We start from the raw sequence: 26,789 nt of genomic DNA, 5'->3' as shown, positions 1-26,789 counted from the left end.
GAAGCCAATGAACAAGTAGTGAGGCCCAAGTCCAATGAGAAAGTCTTCTTTTATTAGCAAATTTAAGAAAGGTTAGGCTCATTCCAAAAACAAAAAAGAAGCCCTATGTTGCCCATTTTTGTTTCCTTGCTTTTTAGCATCCCGCTGTGACACTAATTACTAACCAAATCCTCATCTGATTCTATAAATACGCTCACCAACCTGCACCTTATGGGATTCCCAGGTCCCTGTGCAGGCAAATGCACGCTACAACAGCAAGCCCCATAAGGCAAAACCCAGAAATAAAATGGAACTCTCAAGGCCTTGGCAGCTCAGCCTTACCTGTGGGAGGACAATGTCGAACAAAATCAAAAGGCTGATGAAATTGGACCCGCGTGTTACCTGCCTCAGAAAGATCTGGAAGCCTCAAAGGCTGCAGTGAAGGTGACAGCACAACGCTTGGATGTGTGCCCCTCTCTGTGTAAAACTGCATGCATGTGAAAAGCAATGGCAGATGTTTCTATTTAATGTTTCTGAAAACATGAAGACAAAAACAACGTGGTGGCAGCAGCTAAGGTGGGGCATGTGCAGGGCCGGATTAAGGTGGGTGCTATTGATGCTGCAACATTAGGCCCATTCCTGAAATAGGCCCAGATGAAGACAGACGAGTGAGTGTCGAATGCACATGCACCAATAATGTCGAGAAAAAAATAGGCCTTTTTTGCGCTGCAGCATCAGGCCCAATTTCGTCTTAATCCGGACCCTGGGCATGTGGGTGACGCTGCAGAAAAGTCTCAACAAGCACGGCAGTCCAAAGTCTTGAGCAGACAGGGTGGGCTGTCAAATGAGTGCAATGTAATGATCGGAGCGGGCAGTTGAGACAACACACTAGGGGCTGCCAGTGAGTAAATGTATATGTAGTCAGAATATTTAGCCTCTTAACAGTTAATTCCAATTTCTCCACATTTTTTCTTCGAAGTCTCACAGTCCCTTTTTTTTTGCCATATTTATTAGTGAAATAATACAAAAAAAATTCAACATTTGTGCCAGCCACAAATGACCAACTCACCACCCTTCCATGTCTCCAACCCGTCCCACAGTCCAAAGTACAAGTTAACAACATCACATCCACAGCTCATGCCCTTCCCCTAAATATCAAAGAGCTGTTACAAACAAACACAAAGACGTTATTCTTGGAAATGGCCCACAGGTCAAGGCAGAGAGGTGATGCACTTCACACTCTCATGGAAACTTAAGAAACTAAAAGGCACATTCTTACATGAGTCAAAAATCTGGTGTAGCTGGGCAACGGAAAGATTCTTGAACGCTGGAGAGAAACTTCCAACCCCAGTCATAATTCCAAATGTGTGACGCACGTCTTGGGAGGCACTATAAACACGTTGCTGCGTTGAACATGTACAGCTTGAAATGATGGTTACACATTTGCTGGTTTGTTTAAAAAATATACAAATATTTTTTTCCAACAAAACTCTTAATACTGAAAATGAAAACTTAAAAAACAAAAAAAAAAAAAAACGAAGCAGACACATATGGACGCGTCACAGAAAGTCACGGCCTAAAACTTCTAGTCCCTTCAGAGCTCACCCAACACTGCCAGTTCATTCCGCTTTATCCTTCCTCTTTGCTTTAAAAGTTACTTTGCTGGCCACCGTTGACCCTACGGTGCTCACGCCACCCGCCACTGCAGATACGCCGCCCTTCACTAAGCCCACGCCGGCAGCTGGCACACTCGTCACTGCAGATTTGGTCATTTCCAAGCCCTTTCCTCCCAGCCAGGCCACGCCGCCTACTGTGGCTCCCACCACTCCCTTGGTGACGCTGAAGATGCCACCGGTCACCTTCCAGATCATGCCAGGCTCTGACACTGGATGTTCCTTCCCGCCACCTGTAAGAGATGAAACCATAACAAGTGTGAGTTTTTGAGTTGCCCGACATGTCGGCACTCATTTTCCCCACTAAACAGTTCTGTGTTCATGTCCATCTGGCCGGTCTGAGTATGTGGCTCCAGGGGTAACGGGGCTTTTCTACATTTTAGACATGGATTTCATTTGTTGGTCAAGAGCCTGGCATATATACCTCACTTGTGGAGTTTTGCTGTCTCTTAAAATTTGACATTTTATTTCCTATTTAAATCTTGCTGTATACAATACTTTGAACTGTGCTCTTCTCGGTGTAGAATATCACCTTCACAGTGATCATTCATTCATTCTTTACAGATTCTAAAAAACTATTTACATTACATAAAAAGCGTCCAGTGCTACCACGTTAGGCTGTGGCCCCCAGAACTGAATTAAGAATGTGATGTTATTAAAAACTCTGGCACACAGAGTTGACGTGATCTGCTCTGGTTAGTGTACATTTGCCCATACGTATGACGTCCTCCATTCCATTTTCCTAATCTGCTTATCCAGGGCAGGGTCACTGGCTGGCTGCAGCCTGTTTCAGCAGTCATCGGGTACAAAGCAGGAACTATTCCTGGATAAGGTGCCAGTCCATCACAGGGCACACAAATACAAAATTTAGGCCAATTTGACAACGCCAATCCATCTAATTAGCAGATCTTTTGATTGTCAGAGGAAATCCATACAGACACAGGGAGAACATGCAGGGAACACCTGGGACGTGAACCCTGGTCTCCTTACTGCAAGGCAGTTTAACAATCATACATCCCGTAGACATCAGCAGCAGATCGATCTCATCCTCTTCTTGCCAGCGTCTTGCCTGGGTGCGTAGTCATTAGCTATGTTATGCATGTTTTATGACAAAACAACATCTTCTGCACAACATAAAACTGCAGTGTCAGTTACCCTTGTATTTCCAAAGTGTTCCACTTCTACACTCCCAACAAACCCACTTTATGCCCCATAATGAATCAGTGATGCTATGCTGATGGGTGAATGGTATTGTAATAATGTCAGCTATCAGAGACTCTCCGCAATTCTTAATATACACATCTCTTCCTCTGTGCTGCCCTCCATCCTTTTATTTTTTTAAAATCCACTTTCTTCCACTACACAGAATTGGAATCTAACCCTTCAGCATCCAACCCCAGACAGGTCACCATTTTGTCACATTATGGTGATTTAGAGTTACTTGTCAGTTTAACCTACAGGAACACGGAGAGAACATGCAAGCTCTGCACAGGCCAAAACTTGAACCCAGTGCCACGAGGCAGCAACACTCCCACTGTTCTAAATTCATGAAATGCCCAATGGACCCAAATTCATCTCACCATTCCTGGCATCCACTTCCTGAACCTGTTTCTTTCCAACTTAAGGCTGTGGGGTCACACCTTTGGGCATAAAGCAGCAACCATCGTTAGAATGCATGTTAGTGCCTTCCTACAGCAACCATTATTATAGGCAGCCAAGACGTTCAATCAAAATTCAATATGCCACTTTGGTATTTAATGGGCTTTGCACTCTATCTATCTATCTATCTATCCATCTATCTGTGTGTGTGTGTGTATATATATATATATATATATATATATATATATATATATATATATATATATATATAATATATTATTGCATAGTTTACTGTCAAATAATGCAAAGAGTATGCGACACGTGTTTCGCCCTTATTTGGGCTCATCAGGCATACACACTCTACTGCTCCCCTTGCAGGGATCGAACCTCGGACGTCAGTATCAGAAACAAAGTCCCTTTACACTGCGCCACGGCGTGTAGTTCATTTATTTGACAGCCTGTAGATTGGAGTAATTACATTCATTGCCTTCGTAGTCTGAGTCCCGACCTGATTGTATGGGTGGTTACCTACCAGGTAACACAGGTGGTTGGTCTGCCATTTGGCAAACATCCACCACGGGGCCTGATGAGCCCAAATAAGGGCGAAACACATGTCGCATACTCTTTGCATTATTTGACAGTAAACTATGCAACATTCCATGATCTGCTTCTTGCAACTGAAGAGGGCCCCGTGATGGATGTTTGACAAATGGCAGACCAACCACTTGCATTACCTGGTAGGTAACCACCCATACAATCAGCTTGGGACTCAGACTACGAATGCAATGAATATAATTATATATATATATATATATATATATATATATATATATATATATATACACCCTGGTTATAAATTATTATTCTTTCATAGACAACATACAGTGGAGTCAGAGAGTATTCAGACCCATTCACTTTTTGCATACTGTAGATTTAATTTTAAACAGATACATTTGTCCATCAAACTGCACTCAATAATCCATAATGACAAAGTGAAAATGTGTTTTCAGAAAGGTTTGCAATTTGTTTATTTTTTTTTTTTTAATCAAAAAGTGAAATCCATCATTCATAAAAGTATTCAAACGTTTAATTCGGTACTTTATAGAATTCTCTTTGGCAGCAATTACTCGTTCGAACCTTCTTGGGTAAGTCTCTTCAAGTTTTGCAAGCCTGGATTTGGCCAGTTTATCCTGGCAGATCCTTTCAGATGGGAATCTTCTGTAAACTGCCATCTTCAGGTCCCTCCGCAGATGTTCTATGGGGTTTAAGTCTGGGCTTTGGCTGGGCCACTCAAAGAACAGTAAGAGACTCGTCCTCAAAGCCACTCCAGCATTGTGTTGGGTGTATGGTTTGGGTCAGTGTCATGATAAAAGGTGAACCATTGCCCCCAGTCTGAGGTCGTGTGCACTCTCAAGCAGGTTTTCTGCAAGGACCTTATGAATGAGGGATTTCACTTTTTCATTTTGAAAAAATGTGCAAACCCTGCTGAAAACACATTTTCACTTTCGTCTTTTACTTTGTCATTACGGTTTATCGATGGGCAAAAGATTCCATTTAAAATTAAATCTACAACACAAAAAAAATGTGCAGAAAGTGAAGGGGTCTGCATTCTTTCTGAATTCATTTGTTTCTTATTATTATGCTTGCTTTTTTTCCTTTTCACTCTGCATTCCCACAATACAGAGCTTATAAACTGAAGACAGGATTCTTGATCAATCAATGATGGTGAGAGGTGGATCTTCAGTTTAGTTCATATCAGGCAATGAGTTTCCTGGAAGTAAGAATTATTAATATTTTTGCAAAAAAATGCACATATTTTTGTGTGTTCTGAGAATGCAAAAGGATAAACTTATGCAGGATTTTTTTCTTTTTTCCATGGATGTTTTTCACATTGTTTGCTGCTGACCAGGATTGGTCACTGCTGGGTCCCATTCAATTAGAATCTTTGTTATGTCCTTTCTCCAGAAAAATATGAGATAAAAAAATTTCTCAGCCACCACTACAAACTACATGAGGTAAGTAACATAACAAAATATCAGTTTTGGGTGGAGTATTTCTTTAAACCTGAACTAGATTTAGGAAGTACTCATGAATACGAGTGTAAATTATGAGAAAATAATTTTAACACAGAAGCCAGGACGCACTTCATAACATAAAGGGCTTTGAGAATCTGTAGCCAACTATTGAGTCACGGAGCTAACATGGAATCTTTCACAACTTTTTAAAAGTGTACAGCTGAAATATTGGGAAAATATTGCTAGGAGCCACCCAGATGGATGTGAATGATGTCCTCCTTTCTAAGGACCTGTGATGGTATCTGGATGGTTGCCGGTCAGAATCCCTATTACTACCAAAAGAGATGCTACTCTGCTGGGCCCTTAAGCACGGCCCTTAACATGCAATTGCTCCAGGGGCGCTGTATAATGGCTCACCCTACGCTCTGACCCCAAGGGATATACAAAAACTAACAAATTCCTAATATAAGAAATTGTACAAGTTGAAATGTAGAACAAAAAAAAAACTAATCTTATTTACTGTAAGTGTGTTTGATAATGGATGAATGGATTTCAAGAAAATCAGACTTCTCCAGCCATGTTTTTACTATATGTCTTCCAAGATATCAACGTATGTTTGACTAAATGGTAATTAAATAAAAGGGAGGAGCTGAGCCCTAGTTATGATCTTGGTCGGGACAGAAGTTGGCACTAATGGAGAGGACACACACTCTCAACTGAACCACTACAAAGCAGTTTCCATTTCGATTGGCTGCCTAGGTGCTTGTGATGGTGAAAGTCCGGGTGATTTTTCTGGAAATTCCCAAGTCACAAATTCATAAAGAGAAAGCAGGAAAAGGGAAGATGGATCACCTTCTGGTTCTTGAGTCTGATTTTCAGGCTCTGTTTCTTGGAAGCTGGTTCCTCTATGCATTTCAGAGCCGACAGCCTGAAAAAAAAAAAAAGCAAAGAAAGAAGGGTGAAATAATGGCACCACTTTCTAAAACACACCACAGTAATAAAACAAAGGGCTAAGGGAGGCACCTTGAGCTACCATCCATGGGGCTGAGAGCTAAAGTCTGGTTTATATTTACCACATTACGCCGACGCACAGGGAGGGACCGAAACACACACATTGATATTCTCCAAGTCAATACGTGACAGTGTTGGGCCACAGTCACATACTGTAGCTGGTAATGTCACAGCAGAGGATGTGAGACTCTGCAGACAGAAGAATGAAGTTTACCTGGTATTACAGACTTTGAGTGGAAGAAAAGGAGAAGGCAGAATGTCAGACCTATTGACTAAAAGTGGTGAAGGAAGGGCGAGTGGAATATTGTCGTGAGTGGGTGCCCATATGATCAGGAGATGCATTTCAAATGTTTTTGCATATCTTCCTTGCGTTTTAATGACCTGTTGCTTCATATACAGCCCTTCATTCATCATTCTGGAACCTCCGTAACCAGCCTTTTCTTTAAATTCCCCAATCTTGGATACACAGCTGCCGTGTCCACTGCTCAGCATAGACAACAGAATTTCAACACTCGGTCAAAACACAAACCTGGCCAGGTGCAGCAGTGTGTCTCCAAAAATGACGTTATTTGTGCCGCGCTGATGCTTCAAGTATAAACCAGAATTAAGGTGGCATGTCACGTTGTCAGTCCACAATAAAGAGGTAATAAAATGAAGCTCATTGTGTTCAATGCAGGAGCAAAGTAGAACCGCTGAAGAGTACATTTCCTGCAGAAACACTTTCCTCTACATGCATGTAAGGAAACTGCCAGGCCATTTGACCTTATCACCGGACTTGTCTTTTGAGTCTTAAAATATGTTACTATATATATATATAAAGACTCTGCCTTTTTACTAATCTTCTGTGTTGTGTAAGTGCATATGTATTTACTATTCTTGTCTAATTTTAATTTGTTTCTCTTTGCTTTTTCCTACTTTTTTGACATTGTGTAAAGCACTTTGCTCTACATCCTGTGTATGAAAATGTGCTGTAGAAATAAATGTTGTTGCTGTTTAGCTTGGGAACTTACTAAACATCAACTAGATATTATTTTTGGTGAACAACTGCTGAGGTCTGAGTGGTCCACTCTCATTTTTTTTTGTTTAGCAATAGGCTACTTATTTATATAGTATATCGTTATACATGAAAGCAGTTCAAAGTGCTTCACAATAGTAACAGACGAAAAAACAAGCAGGCCTACTTAGATTTGAGGCCACCACACCACAAATGAAACAGTAAAGCACATGGATGGATATCTGTGCCACTTTCACCTTGTCATTCCTAACAGTTCATTTTTCCTAAAATATACTGTACCAGTAACGGCGCACTGCACGATAATGTGCAGTGAATACACTTGACTTGAGCATTCCTAGTTTTCATACTCTCTCTCTGTACGTTTAGCATTCATTTGCTCAGAGGTTGAAGCGCTTGCTGCTCTCTGAGCAGCTCTTCTTTTCTCCACCCTAGTGGCCCGCGTCTTCTCTTCTTTTGTCGGCATCTTTTCACGTTAAAACTGATTAAGTCAGTGTTTGTATTGCAATTACTTTTTCCTTAATTTTTCACTTAAGCTGGGATTTAAGTCTTCAAACTGCCTCAACAATGATTTAAGATATGAAGAGGTAGGGGAAGTGATGGCGAATGTGGTAGGGATGAGAACAGCGCCTGTACGCATGCGCCGCATGGCAGCCCTGCTGGCCGCTGTCAAGAGTTGACTCTACAATAAAATAAAATAAAAATAAAAAGCAGAATAACCTTGGAGGTCAATCATCACCCCAAAAGCGGATAGTAGACATCAAGTAGTATACGTGTACCAAATTTCAAGTCAATAGTTCAAATGGTAGCAAGCTACAGGTGATTTAAAATCCTGGACAGACAGACAGCCATGGTAGCGTATTATAAAAGAAGATGGTGATCTGGAAACTGGAAGTCAAAGTGCTAGAATATGAGATAAAATGATGACACTAAAAGTGGCACTGGCCTAAAATATTAAAACACACGTACTGATCTGCAAGGTGACATTCTGTTTCTTTACCTCATACTCATCATATCATAATCCAATTCATGATCACAGTAAGGGGCGAAGAGTATCCTGAGGGTACTAGGCACAATGCGAGAAACAACCTTGAACAGGGCATCAGTCAATCCAAGTGCCCTCTTATGCATAAACCTTCACCCACACTCACTTGGGAGCCATTTAGAATCTCCAAATACCCAAACAAACACACATCTTTGGGGATATGGGATTAAAACCCACAGAAACATGTAAAGAACATGTGAACTCCTCACAGACAACAACTGGACACTGGATTCACACCCATGATACTGCATTTCTAAAGGAGCAGCATCACTAGACAGAACTTTTATTTGTCTCCAGGTGGAAATTACAGGACTTCTTTAAATAATGCATCAATAGATAGATTATATGTGTATATATATATATATATATATTTTATAAAATCCTAAGTCTAAAAGTGCAACGATTTTATTTGACAATTTTATGTCACGCTTTAAATCGGGCTTATTTTAAAACCTACATATATATGTTTGGTATCATTCTTTTCAGAATTTATCGAACTTTAATGTGATGTTGTTAGATCTTCGGATTCTTATTCCATTTTTAAATTATAAACTAAAATATCATAAAAGTCATGGTTTATACGAATGCCAGTTAAAATGAATGGATCGTTTATTTAGTCTCTTATAAATATTCATCGAGCATAGTGAACCTCAGTTTAACAGGAATACTCCAATCGGTAAGAGAGTAAATATTTTATTCTCATTTCATGACTTTTACTCCGTTAAATAATCATTTTTCTTTTACATATTTATAGAATTTTGTGATTTTGACTCCAATAAATAATAATATTTCTTTTGTACATTTACAGATTTTACCAATACTCTGGCCGCAACTAGGGGTTGGGCGCCAAAGGCGCCAGGGGGGCTTGCCCCCCTAGTGTGTGTGTGTGTGTGTATATATATATATATATATATTACAGTGCATCCAGAAAGTATTCACAGTGCATCACTTTTTCCACATTTTGTTATGTTACAGCCTTATTCCAAAATGGATTAAATTCATTTTTTTCCTCAGAGTCCTACACACAACACCCCATAATGACAACGTGAAAAAAGTTTACTTGAGGTTTTTGCAAATTTATTAAAAATAAAAAAACGGAGAAATCCAATGTACATAAGTATTCACAGCCTTTGCTCAATACTTTGTCGATGCACCTTTGGCAGCAATTACAGCCTCAAGTCTTGTTGAATATGATGCCACAAGCTTGGCACACCTATCCTTGGCTAGTTTCGCCCATTCCTCTTTGCAGCACCTCTCAAGCTCCATCAGTTTGGATGGGAAGCGTCGGTGCACAGCCATTTTAGGATCTCTCCAGAGATGTTCAATCGGATTCAAGTCTGGGCTCTGGCTGGGCCACTCAAGGACATTCACAGAGTTGTCCTGAAGCCACTCCTTTGATATCTTGGCTGTGTGCTTAGGGTCGTTGTCCTGCTGAAAGATGAACCGTCGCCCCAGTCTGAGGTCAAGAGCGCTCTGGAGCAGGTTTTCATCCAGGATGTCTCTGTACATTGCTGCAGTCATCTTTCCCTTTATCCTGACTAGTCTCCCAGTCCCTGCCGCTGAAAAAACATCCCCACAGCATGATGCTGCCACCACCATGCTTCACTGTAGGGATGGTATTGGCCTGGTGATGAGCGGTGCCTGGTTTCCTCCAAACGTGATGCCTGGCATTCACACCAAAGAGTTCAATCTTTGTCTCATCAGACCAGAGAATTTTCTTTCTCATGGTCTGAGAGTCCTTCTGGTGCCTTTTGGCAAACTCCAGGCGGGCTGCCATGTGCCTTTTACTAAGGAGTGGCTTCCGTCTGGCCACTCTACCATACAGGCCTGATTAGGGGATTGCTGCAGAGATGGCTGTCCTTCTGGAAGGTTCTCCTCTCTCCACAGAGGACCTCTGGAGCTCTGACAGAGTGACCATCGGGTTCTTGGTCACCTCCCTGACTAAGGCCCTTCTCCCCCGATCGCTCAGTTTAGATGGCCGGTCAGCTCTAGTAAGAGTCCTGGTGGTTTCGAACTTCTTCCACTTACGGATGATGGAGGCCACTGTGCTCATTGGGACCTTCAAAGCAGCAGAAATTTTTCTTTAACCTTCCCCAGATTTGTGCCTCAAGACAATCCTGTCTCGGAGGTCTACAGACAATTCCTTTGACTTCATTCTTGGTTTGTGCTCTGACATGAACTGTCAACTGTGGGACCTTATAGAGACAGGTGTGTGCCTTTCCAAATCACGTCCAATCAACTGAATTTACCACAGGTGGACTCCAATGAAGCTGCAGAAACATCTCAAGGATGATCAGGGGAAACAGGATGCACCTGAGCTCAATTTTGAGCTTCATGGCAAAGGCTGTGAATACTTATGTACATGTGCTTTCTCAGTTTTTTTATTTTTAATAAATTTGCAAAAACCTCAAATAAACTTTTTTCACGTTGTCATTATGGGGTGTTGTGTGTAGAATTCTGAGGAAAAAAATGAATTTAATCCATTTTGGAATAAGGCTGTAACATAACAAAATGTGGAAAAAGTGATGCGCTGTGAATAATTTCCGGATGCACTGTATATTGTATGTATATATATATATATATATATATATATATATATATATATATATATATATATATATATATATATATATATATAGTTTACTGTCAAATAATGCAAAGAGTACGCAACACGTGTTTTGCCCTAGTTCTGGGCTCATCAGGCGTACACACTCTACTGCACTCCCTCTCGGGAATCGAACCTCGGACGTCAGCGCTAGAGGCAAAGCCCCTAACGTTGCGCCACGGCGTGTGGTTCGTTTATTTGACAGCATGTAGATCAGGGTAATTACATTCATGGCATTCGTAGTCTGAATCACAATCTGATTGTATGGGTGGTTACCTACCAGGTAACGCTTGTGGTTGGTCAGCAAGTCAGCTAACATCCGCCACGGTGCCCTCAGTTGTGAGAAGCAGATCATAGAATGGTTGAAATAGTTTACTGTCAAATAATGCAAAGAGTACGCGACACGTGTTTCGCCCTAATTCTGGGCTCATCAGGCGTACACACTCTACTGCACTCCCTCTCGGGAATCGAACCTCGGACGTCTGCACTAGAGGCGAAACCCCCGGCATTCGTCATGTGACATGAATGTAATTACCCCAATCTACATACTGTCAAATAAACGAACCACACGCCGTGGCGCAACGTTAGGGGCTTCGCCTCTAGCGCTGACGTCCGAGGTTCGATTCCCGAGAGGGAGTGCAGTAGAGTGTGTATGCCTGATGAGCCCAGAATTAGGGCGAAACACGTGTCGCGTACTCTTTGCATTATTTGACAGTAAACTATTTCAACCATTCTATGATCTGCTTCTCACAACTGAGGGCACCGTGGCGGATGTTAGCCGACTTGCTGACCAACCAGAAGCGTTACCTGGTAGGTAACCACCCATACAATCAGATTGTGATTCAGAGTACGAATGCCGTGAATATATATATATATATATATATATATATATATATATATATATATATATATATATATATAAATAAAATACAGGGGTGCACATAACTGGTACGCTGGTACGCATGCGCAACAAAAATTGTAAATGTGTAACGCCATCTGTGTCCCTACGGCACCGGTGCATACCTGACGGTCAGAGAGGGCATCGACACCTCATGTTGCTAATATACGTTGTTTTCTTTTTGGTTTTGATTATCTTGTGTTTCCAATATGTCTAAAAAACAACAGACATTAAGCATCAACTTTGGTGTTTCACCACCTGCAAAGAAACAACAAGCCGAGCCAGAGCAGAAAAAAAAGAGTTTTTTCTGAAAAGTGGCTCTAAGATGTGCCGTGGCTTGAGGCTAATGATGAGCACACTGAAATGTGGTGTAAGTTGTGCCGCTCGCAGCCACGTATCACAGACAAAACAAGTGCCTTTTATACAAGCTCAAAGAATTTCAGTCATCCGTTATTTGACAAACATGAAAAGAGCAAGGAGCAAATGAATGTAGTACAAGCTATTTCTAATAAACAAGCTAGTCAGGAAGAAATTTCCACTCGCCCTCTAGCTAGATGGTGAACAAAGGTAAATGAAGAACAACGGCAAGCTCTGTGTAATATTTTTCTCCTTGCCTTTCATAAAGCTAAACACGCTCGTCCCCTATCTTCCTATGCTGAAGATATTCCTTTACTGGAGCGGCTAGGAGTAAATGTCAGAACTGTGTATCATTCACGTGAGGCGGCCACACAGATAATGCAGACCATCGCGCGCACTATGAGTGCAGAGTTGAAAGCAAAGTTGGAGTCTGCTGAATTTTGGGGACTGATTTTTGATGGATCGGAAGACATCATTAAAACCAAGCATGACATCATTTTTATTTTGTCTGTGTCCAACATCGGGCAGTTTACCACGGAGTTCCTTGGACTAATCGAACTGGGTGCTGACCGATCTGCGCAGGCTGTAACAGAAGGACTCAAACTTTTCCAGGAAGCAGGCTTGGACAACTGGAAGAGAAAGTTGGTCGCTGTATACACAGACAGGGCTGCTGTTAACGTCAGTATATAAAACGGCATTGTTCCGAAAGTTCGGCAAGTGGCTGCAGTAGGAGACTCCCTTGTGCACATTCTGTACACAGCACACACACTAGAAAACTGAGGAAAATCAGCTGATCGCAACGTTCCTTACTGTGAGACCTTTAATCACTCCGTGGTCAAGCTGCTGCAGTTTTATTTACAAAAAGGTGGAGCAAAAAATTGGGCTGTGCTTAAGAAGTTGTGTGAAGAGCATGGGATCTCCTTTGTGAAATTGGGTAAATTTCATAATATCAGATGTACTGCATGGAGGCATGACACACTGCTAAAAATATCATGATTATTGCCAGCCATTAAAATGCAACTGGCCACGAGTGATAACAGTGACTTGCAGCATATCTGCACAGACCAATTTCAGTGTTTTCTGGGCAACGTACTTGACATTGGCAAGATTTTGAAGACCACATCCATTGTGTTTCAGAAAGAAAAGCTGAGCATTGGAGAATGTAAGGATGAACTCATGGTGGCCATAGGACAGTTTACACTTTTGCTTGATGCTGAAGGCCACTACAGAGCATTCACTGTTTCTAATGCTGATGGTGACAGGGACAAGATATATTTACTCAGGGGGTTAACTGAGGAGTCTGGAATTAGATATGACTCACTGAAGTCATGTGATCATTTCTTAGTATTTGATCCTTCAACTTGGCCTCAGGAAATACAAGATTTACATCGTTTTGGCAACACAAGAGTTTGTACCATTCTTCAGAATTATGAAGCCACACTGAGTCTTGACAAAGACACAACTGTCACAGAATGGATGCGCTTAAAAGCAAACAGGGAAACGCTTGGCAGCATCCTCTGTGTATGACTTGGTCCAGATAATATATACAAGCAATCCAGATCTTTACTCCAACATTGTCAGATTGGTTAAACTGTCTCTTACACTGCGTTTGAGCAGTGTAGCCTGTGAGAGGGGATTCTCAAATCTTAACATAATACATGTCACATGCTCGCCTCATGGCCCTAATGCACATCCACCAGTCAAAGAAGACCACAGAGACATTTGACCCAAAACCAGTGGTTGACCTGTGGATGGAGACAGCTAAGGGGAGGCTTAACCAAGGAGAGGGAGATGCATCTGTAGCATCATCATCTACCATGCAGGAAGCTGAAGTAGAGGACTGTGAGGTAGACAGCAAGGAGGACAGTGAGGAAGGTTGCACTTATTAAAACCTTACTCTGTACAGAGTGATCAGGTATTTCTGATTCTTACCACTTTTTAAGCTGCTACTATATTTTTATTATTATTGTTGTTGTATCTGTATTTATTTTTTACCCTAATTCTTTACCTTACTGTTAAATCTGTTATAGAAATTATTTTATTTCATTTTTTTCAATTTCTTTGGCAAAACTGTTTATGGTCATGCCAATAAAGCTCTTTGAATTGAATTGCGTACCAAACTCCATCTGATGGTACTCACTTGAGTAACTCACTGAAAAAGTTATGTGCACCCCTTTATATGTACAGTATATATATTATATATTGTGGGATATGGCCGGCCATTCATCCCGGCCAATATCCCCAGGCCGCCAGATGGAGCCCTCCCTGCAGCATGGAGGTGCCCCGAATGCCAGCAGGGAATCATGGACAATGGAGTTTCTATTCACAACCCTGCTGGATACCATGGGGGCCGCCAGAGGACGCTACAGGGAGGCTCAAGGACTTGTATTTTCCCTATAACCCAGAAGTACGTCTTAGTCACAGCGACAGAGGAAATGACGTACTTCTGGGATGAAGAAGAAGAGTTTTCACTTGACCCGGAAGTGCTGGATAATCACATGGACTGAGGGATCAGAAGCACTTCCGGGGTCAAGGACTATAAAGGACTGTGGGAAATCCCAGACGGGCGAGCTGAGTCAGGAGGAAGGGTGACAACACGTCTGGGAGTGGAGGATTGTTTATTGAGTATTGTAGTGATTATTGATTTGGTTATGAGTATTGTGGAGTGGATGGTGCTTGGTGCACATTATTGTCCGAATAAAAATAATTATTGGACTTTTATCTGGTGTCTGGCGTCTGATCCGAGGGTTCAAGGGGACGACAGCACCCCCTATCCGTCACAATATATATATATATATACACAAACAAATTATGGTCTGAACACACACCAGAATGACTAAAAAGAAATAAAATATGAAAAGAAAGAAAACTCCTGACTTGGCAGTAACAGTTTCTTGACACACTTCTGCTGAATGATTCATTGGCTGAAAGTCCTCAGTGTTAGTGTGTTGGAGAGAGGATGTGCAGCATTGTTCATAATGCCACTCAGTCTTGTTTTAACCACTGCACCACAATGTCACCCTTATGGTCATCAACTCCTCCCAAATCCAAACTGCTTACACTGGCAGCTATAAGGCAATTTTGCCTCCACTGCCCAACCTATGGGGGGCACTTAGTTTTATTAGATTGTATAGCTGCTTTAGTGTACTCCATTCCATGCTATCCTCAACACAACAACAACTGTATGAACTGTATGTATTACCTCACACAATGTCACACTATCACTAAAATAGACGTAATTCAGTCACTCTTTATTTTTAAGCAAAGCTCCTGTGAAATCCAAAGTTGATCAGTGCTGGATGGAGCTCAGGCCTGCTGCAGCACGCAGTGCAGTTCAAAAATGTGTCTATCCTACTCATGAAGGCAATCCATTGGTTAATTTTTCTGGCTCCACAATCCTTTGCAACTCTTAATTTGCATGATTTATCTACACATGTTTAGGAAGTATTTGACTTAAATGCTTATTACTGTTTTAAACTTTAAAGAGGGTACAGTGGGGTTGATGATTTTTAGCTCCAGACTTTGTTTGAATGTGATGCTCTCTATCAGTCGTGATTATGGTGAGATGCTCAACATTTGGCAAGATTTTGGAAGATCACTCAGTTATGAGCAACACTACAAGAAGACCAATCTTCCAAGAAATAACCCAACAAATTAAGAAGTCACATGAGTCAAAAGTTAAAAATTATTAAAGTAATTACTAAGGAAGTTGTTACTTTAGTTCTGTAACAAGAAAAAGGGGACGCGTGTAGTTTCTGGTGATGAGAATATTACAACCAATGCTACAAAACATTTTTTCCACACGGTGGGCTGCAGACATGGAAGAATTGTAAAGTATTATGTAATATAGGCTCTGGCCCCCCAGCTACCTTAAAATAGGGTATGAAAGATGGATTTATGAGCACCGTGCAGAACTTGAATTTTCCACTTATTTTGAACAGGTGCTTCCCATTGTTTTCTTTCTTTTTCTTTTAAATGTATTTGCTTTTTCCAACCTTCTTATTATTACCCATGCAGTTCACTTTAGCTGCCCATTTTCCACTGGGTTTAATCAGTAGGTTAATCGGTGGATGCTGACCACTTAAAATTCTAATTACAGACTTGAAAAGTGAACTGTGATGGCAGATAGCGTGTTTTGAAAGACACCTGCCTGCTGTACTTCCATTTTCAACACCTAATGTGGTTGTAGGTGGTAACACAGCCTTATATCCTCATTAGTCTGATCAAGTGCCACCTGAATTGTGTGCCCTTATAAATGTGTTGGCTTTCCACATGCAACCAGGTGGTTAGTGTGTTCTGATGGACACCTGCGGCATGGTATATTTTAAAATTCTGATGGTTCTGGTTAACACTTTTAAGACTGAAACATATTGTTTTAACAAATGTATGAATTGTGCACCAAGAACCACCCCTTGTCTGCTGATATGGTTCATAACCACTATTCTATACCACGTTTTTTACAGTATGTCTCCTGTTTGAACCAGAGTAGCTTCTTTCTCTCTCACTCACAATGCCGCTAAGCAAACACAGAACAAGACGCAGCTTTTTCCTGTCTCCCTCTCCATGTTTCAAATCACCAGCTTTGGACATACATACATTGTCAATGCATTTAATCCAATACAGAGTGGCAGAGGGCTGGAGCTAGAAACATATTCTTAATGGGGTGGGTTCACTTATTACAAAGTCCACATACAAATCCATACACAAAGGCATTACCTGTATGACAATAACACACCAACAATTCCCAGTTCCTTTTGCATGCACAAATTTGTCACTATGTCATTTAGCACAATTTGTAGAGTACAAGTCCAAGGGGGTTATGCTTGAGCTTTATAACACACTGGTGATGCCTCATCTGGAGTACTGTGTGCAGTTTTGGTCTCCAGGCTACAAAAAGGACATAGCAGCGCTAGACAAAGTCCAGAGAAGAGCGACTAGGCTGATTCTAGGGCTACAGTGGATGAGTTATGAGGAAGGGATAAACAAGATGAACCTTCTCTGTTTAAACAGAAATTAAGGGGTGACATGATTGAAGTGCTTAAAATTATAAAAGGAATTAGTACCATGGATCGAGACTGTGACTTTAAAATGAGCTCAGCAAGAACATTACGAAACTGAGAAACTTGCTAAGGGTAAATTTCGCACAAACATTAAGAAGTTTTACTTAGCACACAGAACCATAGACACATGGAATAAGTTACCAAGTAGTGTGCGAAGACATGAAGACTTTAGGGACTTTCAAAACTCAACTTGATGTTATTTTAGAAGGATTAATAAAGTTTTCTGATTCTGATTAAGTGGATAGGACTGGCAAGCTTTGTTGGGCTGAATGGCCTGATCTTGTCCAGATTGTTATAACTTGCCCATTTTGTGATATGATGCATTTTACGTTAAATTTGTTTTCTAGTTTTCCACTAATTTTTTGTATAGCAGTCAGACTTCTTTTTCTAAACTCATATGGCAAGAAGAATTTCATCCAGTACTCCATATCATCCTATTCCATATCATGCCATTCCTACTGGCAACATGCTCACCACCAACTAGGTCAATTTATTACGTAAATTTGAATTGACCCCACTGACCACATCTAAATATTAAGGGAAAACTTTTTTTATCTTTTTAAGCTTAAAGATAAAATCATGAAAACAGCCAATACAAAATTTCCAAACATTAATAATTAAAATTATAATAAATCATAATCTGTGTTCAGCACCCTGTATGTATCCTTTAGCTCAGATACCCATATGAACAAAGGGCCCATTATGAGACAGTTCCTCATATCTCTCTATTATAAAAGAAAATCTTGAGACGAGATGAGATTACTGCCAAGAGATTTTTTCAAGTCCTGCCCTCCTCCCAACCATTTACAGTTAACAGCACATGCCCACGGTCCTCTCACCTATCATTCGTGTGAACGCTTTTGTCAGACACAGTTCCTGCACTCTCAGCTCTTATAAATTTTTATGTTTTCTTCACTTTAAGTTCCTAATAAAAGAAGACTTATGTCCAAATCTTATTGAAGAATTTCATCCCGAAGGGTTATCAACAGAAGAAATGAGTACACGGGCAATCCTAGCACAAAGAACCGATGAAGTCATACAAATTAAAGTGAAATCTGTTGATCGGTTACACGGCAAATTGGTTAAATTCGTATCAATAGACTATGCTGAAACAGTTGGTGGTGATGTTACGGAAGATGAAAACATCCCGTAGATATCCTGCAAAATATCTACAACCGTTAAAACCATCTGGTCTTCCACCGGCTGAATTACTGTTGAAAGAAGGATGTAGCGTAATGTTATTGCGTAATTTTTGTATAAGGGATGGGCTATACAATAGAACAAGATTAGTTGTATTCAAAATTAGTCAAACAATTCTGACATTTAAAATTTTAACAGGCAACAAGAAAGGTAATGTAGTAAATCTTCCGCGGTTAACATTAGACACAATGTAACTCCAAACACAGAATCAAAATTCAATGCGATATTGATGAAAAGTTAATTCCAAATATTGTTTTTTCTGAAGTTTCACGGTAAAGTATAAGTTTAAAAAGTATTTGCATATTAATTTCAAAGCCAAACAGAACAAAAACGTATAACGCAACGAATACCTCTAACACAACATGAAACATAATTTTCTTTCAATTTACTACGTTTTACTATTTTTTTACTATGGTTAATTACTCGCTGTAATGTAAAATTGGTCTATTACACATATTAAAAATTCCCATGGAAATAAAAATCTGTTTAAATTGTACATCCGTTTCCCCATACTTGAGACGCAGAGCTGTGAAGTGGCTAGCATGTAGCGCCCAAACAGTGGTTGTCAAGCGAAGAAAGCAGGAGGCAGAGCCCCGTAGTATTTAAGAAAATCAAAAAGAAACACGACTGAGCCAGATGCTATTGAAGAAAAGAATTAATGAATTCTTGACAAGTCCTGAAAATACTTTTGATTTTTTTCTAGTTTTATAATATGATTCTCATTTTCTTAGTAGCTTATAGAGAGCAGATCGGGATTCTTCCAGTTACAGAAAATAAATCAATATGTGAGTGTCATGTCTGGGCTGAGGGTTCAGATTCATGTTTTGTGTCTTTTTTTCATGTTTAATTTTGTTATTCATGTTGATTATGTACATCGGTCTTTGTTTTTCGCTTTGTCTATGTAATGATCTGTGTGTTTTGTGGGTGGTCCCCCAAGAGGGGGAGCCACCTGCCAATCACCCCAAGATACTGCCTTCTGAACCTTACTGCTCTATTTCTGGTCTGAACCTTACTGCTCTATTTCTGGATTACTGTTTCAGGTCTTCGCATTGTTATGTCTTATTGTTTTTGGGCAAGCTTCTTGTGCTCCATGGAGCTTCATTGGTATAGAATAGCATTTAGGGAAAATAAAGTTCTTATTTGGTAAAGATTCAGTTCTTGCCCTTATTACAAGCCGGGACTTGACAGTGACATACCCCTACCCCCCAGCCCATTTGGTATTTTTGGAAGTGCTATTAAAACTTTTCAGAATTTATGTGCTTTGGGACTCCCAATTCACAACAGTGAGTAACACGACATTGAAAATCACAGCAGATTTCTCGTAGTATAATCATGCACCATGGGATATTACTAAAAAGGGTATAGGCCTACTGGGAGATTAGGAGTAACTGTAAAGCCAAAAGAATCTGACAAATAAGTTTCATATTCCCCCCACCAAATGGTCTGGGTGGAAAACATATAACCCAGCAAGTCTGGTTCTTGTTGATATCATTTGTAAATAGGATCCTCTCCATGACAGATTTTAGATAATTTTAGTAGGAAGATGGCACATTTAAAGAAGTGTCAATGCATGATGCAATCAATGTACAAAATTTGAAATACACATAAGCTAACGGACAGATTAATGCTTAATCACACAGTGGCACTGAAATATATTTTCTTATTATTGTAGTCTGTATGTGACCTGAGATTTTTTAAGTAAAGAGGACAGAAGTTCTGAGTTAAACTAGTTATGCCCACTAATCCTAGTGCTGAGGTGTGTTGATTAGCACAAGCAAGTTAAAACTTGCACTGTACACGTGGCAATAATGACCTGAAAAGCATATCCTGAGACAGCAACATATATTTGTTTAATTGGTTTACTTTGTGTTCAGACAAAGACTCTGCGTTTAAAAACTAGTGTTACGCTCTTCCCTTTACAAACATACAGCTCCACAAGTTGGGCTTAGTTTTTATAAAAAACTTACTTGTATCAAGGTGGCCTCACTGTGAAAGGTGTTGACATTGTCTGAAATCAACTTTTCAGTGTCACTGGACTGAATGCATTTAATTATTGTGGTTCACTTTTTGCTCATTTGTCATTTGCTGAATTAAACATTATTCCTTAGAGTCTCCCTGAGATACCCACAGTAGTTCTGCGGAATGCTGCTGCTATTTTTCCTCTTTTTCATTTTTTATTATTCTTCTTTTACCATCTTTATACTGTAATTCTTTCAAAATACAAGAATGCTGATGTTGTCAAAGGCTCATCCATGCCAATCCACTTAATCCAGTTTAGGAGATCACCAGGGGAAAGCCATCGGAGCAAAGTCCACTCCTGCTCACACAGGATCAATTTGCACCTAACAAACACGTTAAATATGAGAAGGACAACATGCAGGCTCCTCACAGATAACTAATGGGTGTGACATTCAAACAAAGGACATTGGACCCATTGGACAATCCATTCCACTGTACCTCAAATAAATCACTGCCTCGTGTAGCTCTGTGGTGCAGTTCTACCATTCACACTTGCTGTTTTTTGTCTTTATTAACCAATGTAGTGTAGACATGTGTTCCTTTGAAAGCTTTTGGCATTACGATTGCATCTGTCACATCTTAGTCTTTCCATACATATGCCATAGATGTGTATATACAAAATGTGTACACTGGAAAACTATTATGAAAAAGTCAAAATCTTCTCTTCACGTTTCCAAAAAATATAAACGTTTTAGGAATCTCTGAACACAATTTGACCACTTTGAGAGTGACATTTGCTATACAGTATGTTTGAGGATGTACTACATCTGTGGACACAGGAGCTTAAAAATGAAATCACTCAATCCAAGAGATTATTTGCACAGTAAAAAGCTGGAAGTCTTGATTTTCTTCAACTACATTCTGTTCCACAACATTAATTATTGTGAATTCTTCTGTGCACTTTTGTGCCTGACTTAAGCATACAGTATGAGGAGAAGACACTAATACACATTTACAACAGGTCTTCCATTTTGTTTAATTTCACTTTATTTCATAATTTGATCCATTATATTTTCAAAACACTGGATCTCTAACTGTAAGGTTATGTGCTGTGAATATGAATAATTGAAATGCCTACTGATTGCATTAGGTACTTTGGGTAAAGGTATTTAAAAATAAGCTTCATAAACAATGCCAGACTTAACTGAATAGGTATATTTATGTAAACTTCATCTTTGAATCTTTGTACATCCAGTTTTTTTTTTTTTTTTTTTTTTTACTTTAATGCTATTCCTATGCAAAAGAAACAATAGTCAGCTTAGTGGTCCCATAAAAAAAATACCAGGAGACAAAACCGACTGAGTGCCCTAACTAAAGGCAGTGCGGCTAAGGCCCGTGCACCGGGTCGGTGACTGCCTAGTTGTTGTTTCACAAAGCCGATTACTAACATGCTTGACCACTTGACAGCGAAATGAAAATGGTAAGAGTGTGATCATACCCACAAATCCATGAAATAGGAGTATGGCCATCGATTTTTTGTGTAGCTTATAAGCTTGATGTATCTCATTAATAGCGGTCATTTTGTAACTAATTTTAAATTAATTTCACGTGTGTTGGGGCTAATTCATTTTTTATTTGAATTATTATTTTTTTGTAATAGAACCCTTCAAATTTAACTTACGCCACGTGCCTTTCATGACAAGCAGCGTCATAAAACGATTTTTTCCCCCACAAGATGACACCCTATGTACATCCTAGTTAAGAAATACGAATTGCTCCGCGAAAACAACCTTTCTTTCACGGCAATAATAAACACGCTGAGTTTTGCATTTTAATTTTTTCCTGCTGTAAAACTTTTCTTATGACTGTAATAAGTTATTTTCGCTGCTTTTGCATTTGAAATTAAACAGTTTATTTTTGTTTTCACATACCCCCCTTTCTTTGAGGCCAGCAGTCAGCGCAGATCACCGTCGTGTGTTTTGCTGCGAGGCTCGCGGTCGTCTAACCGGTCTAAAGCAGTTCGAGTTAACGACTGAAGTGCCTGCGCCACATCGGCAGTGCTTAGTGGAAAGGAGCGAGCAAAAATAACGATCTCTTTATAAACTAAAAATAGGCATTCTGCCTCGTCACAGACGCAACGCGTCAACTTCACAACTGTTCGATTTCGTGATTTGCTCCTGTTTTAGTACTCTATTCACATCACTTGACCGGCACCTTCTAATCCAAATTCATACGGTCTAGCTACATGAGTAGTCATTTATGCCCCATTATCACTGGGCGACCCCAGAATGTACCCGTGGATCATTTAATGCATTTTCGAGCATGTCCGAAGAATTTGGCGATTGTTCTAGTGTTCCGCTCGCTCGTTATGTCCGTAGATCGCACATAAGCCCAGTTACATGGACCCCCAATCACCCGGCGCCTACCAAGGACCGTCATTTACTTAATTTCCTTATTACTGACTTGCCACCGCGATGTGCTCTCTAGCAGGATGTCACTCGTTTACATGGTTGCGTTCACGTAGAGTCTTGAGAACGTTTAGTATATGATCACAACCATCACTGTCTCAAGGAAAATATACGGACACTATACACGTTTACGAAAGGCACAACTGTGAGTTCCAGAAATATGAAGTACGCTGTAGCCGTTAATGTGAATCCTGTGTACTGGAACAACGAGCAATCTAATTTTAGTAAGATCAGTACAAATGAGCAGACGTTCAAATTAAAACTACAATTATTATTCAAAGGGGCCATTGATCGTTAATGTGAATCATGAGTATATGGACGGGCGCTATAACCATTAGGATCTTTAGGAAATCTACCTGTTGAATTACCATTTTCGCAATGGCTTTAGCACGTATTCATATACCCGGAATTCTTAATAATGACTGTAATGCCTCTAAACCTAGAATCTAGAATTGACACCATTTATAGCGCCTTTGTCAATACCCAGAGCTCACATTAACGATTACAGTTAAGATGCCTTAAATACCTTACCATATTCATTGTTCACAATCCTGGAATGAGCAAACAGTATTGTTAAGAGCGGCATTTCACCAAATCAGTGCATGCGCCACTTGTTTATGTGCGATTGTAGCGCACGTCCTTCGCCGTTTGCACCTCAGTGCCTGCGTTAAGTAAAGCAGACCGGAGACATCTGCTCCCTCACCATCTGTTTACGTGTCCGTGGCAGTTCGGAGTCGAAGGTAAAATGAAGAAACGTCGCAAATAACGAGCTAGAAAAGGTACAAACTCCCCTTTGGTGAGAATGAAGTTTAAATAACGAAACGAATCCCAAAACTTATTGAAATAAGAACACCGCCATCCCAAATCGCCAGTGTTAAATGCCCACTTGCCATATGTTTATTTCGCCAATCCCAAGAACTGGCGCTGGCGATTCTTTCGTGTATCGTGGCTCTCACGAAGGTGCCCGAGAATGCGATCCTTTTACAATTTTGTTTTTAATAGTCGTGCCCCGCACTTGCATTATTGGCACTTTTGTGCTGCCGTCGTTTCTCTTCAGCAGCAGCCTGCTGCACATAACGAACACATCAAAAAGCGGTGTCATGCCACTCTGCACTTACCTTCACCATTCTTCTAGCAACTTCGGCGAATTGATAAAAAACCTGGAAGCTGGTGAGTAGCTGTTTGCCGATATGTTCTCAATAAAATACAGATAAAATGCACTATCCGCGATATGATGTCAAAAGATTTGTTTACTGGAAAATCTATCAAATAAACGTTAAAAAGGACAGGAGAATAGGTGAGTCGGAGAGAAGAGCTGCGCTGTGTCCCTCAGACCGCTCGCCGCCACACGACATCCAAAGTTTGTAATTTTGTCGATTTTGCCAACGTGGCGCTGCTGTTCACTCCGGAACTGACGTGCGCGCCTGGGATTTTTGGAAGGCGCTCAGCGATCTTAATAATAAAGACAATCTTCGCATCAGCCCTCTTAATAACAATATGATTGGGAGCGGAGTGGGCGCTATACAAATATGTTCTAATAATAAAAGTCGAAATTATGAGACTCAAAAAAATGCTGCAGCGCTGCATTTGTGTTTGTACTACTGTTAAGGATTTATATTTTTTCTGGGTCTCTTTTGTTTTATTTCTTCGTCCATCTCTTAATTTTAGGCAACGTCAATGCCTGTAGAGCTAGTCCTGCCAGTTATAATCTGCCAAAAGAAATTCAGTTCTACTGTTAATGCATTTTATATGTGTGGCTGTTTTCTTATGCTCATACAGTTATGCATGAATGTATCTGTCGGTGCCGTAGCAGAGCTGTCAACCACCGGTTTCTTTAATGGTGTCATTATCTATCATCTTCAAGGACTGAGCCTATCATCATATAATCTTAATTAAGTGAGCATTGAATAAACATTTTTCTGGGGCACAAGCAGCCCACCACGTGCCTATCAAATTCGCACATCACATTTGCACTGTCTTGTTATTAGATGCAAATGAGAAGGCACCTTTCATGTTTTCTTGTGTAAACATGACTAAATAATGAAACCTTAAACCTTGAACATCAGTCCAATGCAGCACGCATTTTCTGTGCTACCCTCCGTCCATTGCAAACCAGGGGTTTTAAAACTTTGGCTCCTGAGGCCTACGGCTCAATAGTTGGCAACAAGCAAAGTGGATAACACAATAAGAAATCAACACGTTTTTTATTAAAAAAAGGACAGTAAATCAGTGTATGCACCACCTGTTTATTTACAATTAAAGCGGCCTTTCGTCACTCTTAGTAATGCATAAGCTGTTTGCACCTCATGTGAACAATGCAGATATAAAATTAGCCACATGCATAAAATATTTACCTGCAAATGCCATCGATATTTTGGTTAATATTTTTTAGTAAAACCTTCATAAAAGTATTGAATGAAAAGAAAATTAGAACACCTTTTACAAGCATTAAGAACAAAAAAAGGCCCCAACTCTTAATTAATATTTTAAAATACCCACAACAATTTACTTGAACAGCTTTCTAGATAGAATTAACTTTTTATATATAAATAACAAGCACTTCTATTAATTAGCTTTCAATGCTGTCTAGAAAAGATTCATTCTTGTAATCGGGAGACGTGACTGATGGCACAGCAAAGTTGTGATTGCCGATTACTGATGGGACGTGCATGAAGGGTGGTAACGGTGGCCCAAGCCACGCCCCCTCCTCCCATTGGCCCAGATGCCCTTTTCTAAAGTTACAAGAACAAATGCATCCCTAGCCTTTAAAATAGTAAGACACAGAATAAAAGCAACAGTAACTAATGTGCATAATTATTAAAGCTAGGCAGACTACTGTTTATAATCCCATAAGGAAGTTAAATATAGTTTATGAAAATTATCACCATTAAAACCACAAAACATACGTAATAAATGTTTGTGTGCTATTTCCATTGGGGTTATATTACATTATGATGTATACAAGCAGCATATATTCACTTTGCTATTCACCAGCCTTTTTTAGTTGGCTTGTTACTGTTATCACCCACACTGCACACATAAACTATTAGTGAGGTGTAAACTTTTTTTTTTTTTACAGTCAACATAATTTTTGGCCTATTAACTCAACTGCATTGTAACCAAAAAAGTGAAGGCATCTGCATGTGTGCATACAAGTGTGTCTGCTTGCTCTGAGTGGACAAGAGATGGACTGATTTTGGCAGCAAGCTCAGTCGGGACGGGTCTACTGACAGAGCTGAGAGGATTCTATTCTGCAAACACCTACCCAAACAGCAGTGCCAATGCTGGGTATAACTCTACTGGAAACTGCTGAAAATCAACATCAGAGTGCCAGTTTTTTCAAGATCAATTCCATTAAATCTATGTGGATGAGAATCTGTCTCTAGGGAAAGATGTTACTATGAACAAAGATGACATTTTTTTTTTGTTCTTTATTTCGCCTTATACAATTTCTTGTATTAGGAATTTGTTAGTTTTCGCATACCCCTTGGGGTCAGAGTGCAGGGTCAGCCATTGTACAGCTCCCCTGGAGCAATTACAGGTTAAGGGTCTTTTTAAGTAGGATCTCTTTTGGCAGTGACAGAGATTCGAACCGGCAACCATCTGGATACCAGCACAGATCCTTAGCCTCAGAGCCACCACTCTGTCTTTGCAATTTATCAAAAAATGGGATCCAAAAGGAAGGTTTTGTCATCAAACCCAAAAGGTGACAACACCTAGAAAGCAAAAAGTTATTATTATTTTTGTTTTGTATTTGTTACTGAGTTATTATTGTACATATAGTATATATAAAATTGTTTTACATTGTACTGCAGGGTTACGGATCATCATAATTATACTTTTCCTTGCTGAAAGTTTAATGCCCCAAAAAAGAATGGCGATCATCTGTGGTACCAGATTGATCCTCT

General features: G+C 40.0%; 1 protein-coding gene across 2 annotated transcripts; it reads right to left on the bottom strand.

The window, feature by feature from the left end:
- Window positions 1-30: 30 nt before the first annotated feature.
- Window positions 31-24,283, bottom strand: zgc:153675 (uncharacterized protein LOC768179 homolog). 2 transcript variants are annotated; one of them, XM_028797061.2, is made up of 3 exons: window positions 24,000-24,283; window positions 6,119-6,194; window positions 31-1,885 (listed from the first exon to the last, which is right to left on the bottom strand). In XM_028797061.2, the coding sequence occupies exons 1-3, from the start codon at window positions 24,006-24,008 to the stop codon at window positions 1,599-1,601; spliced, it is 372 nt and encodes a 123-aa protein (XP_028652894.1). In that variant the 5' UTR covers window positions 24,009-24,283; the 3' UTR covers window positions 31-1,598. The 2 variants fall into 2 exon arrangements, with proteins under 2 accessions (XP_028652894.1, XP_051780625.1); XM_051924665.1 differs by having other exon boundaries at window positions 24,136-24,283.
- Window positions 24,284-26,789: the final 2,506 nt, after the last annotated feature.

The sequence above is a fragment of the Erpetoichthys calabaricus genome, chromosome 3, assembly GCF_900747795.2.
Source record: "Erpetoichthys calabaricus chromosome 3, fErpCal1.3, whole genome shotgun sequence".
Classification (NCBI taxonomy): Eukaryota; Metazoa; Chordata; class Cladistia; order Polypteriformes; family Polypteridae; genus Erpetoichthys; species Erpetoichthys calabaricus.
This window is presented reverse-complemented; position numbering and strand designations above follow the sequence as displayed.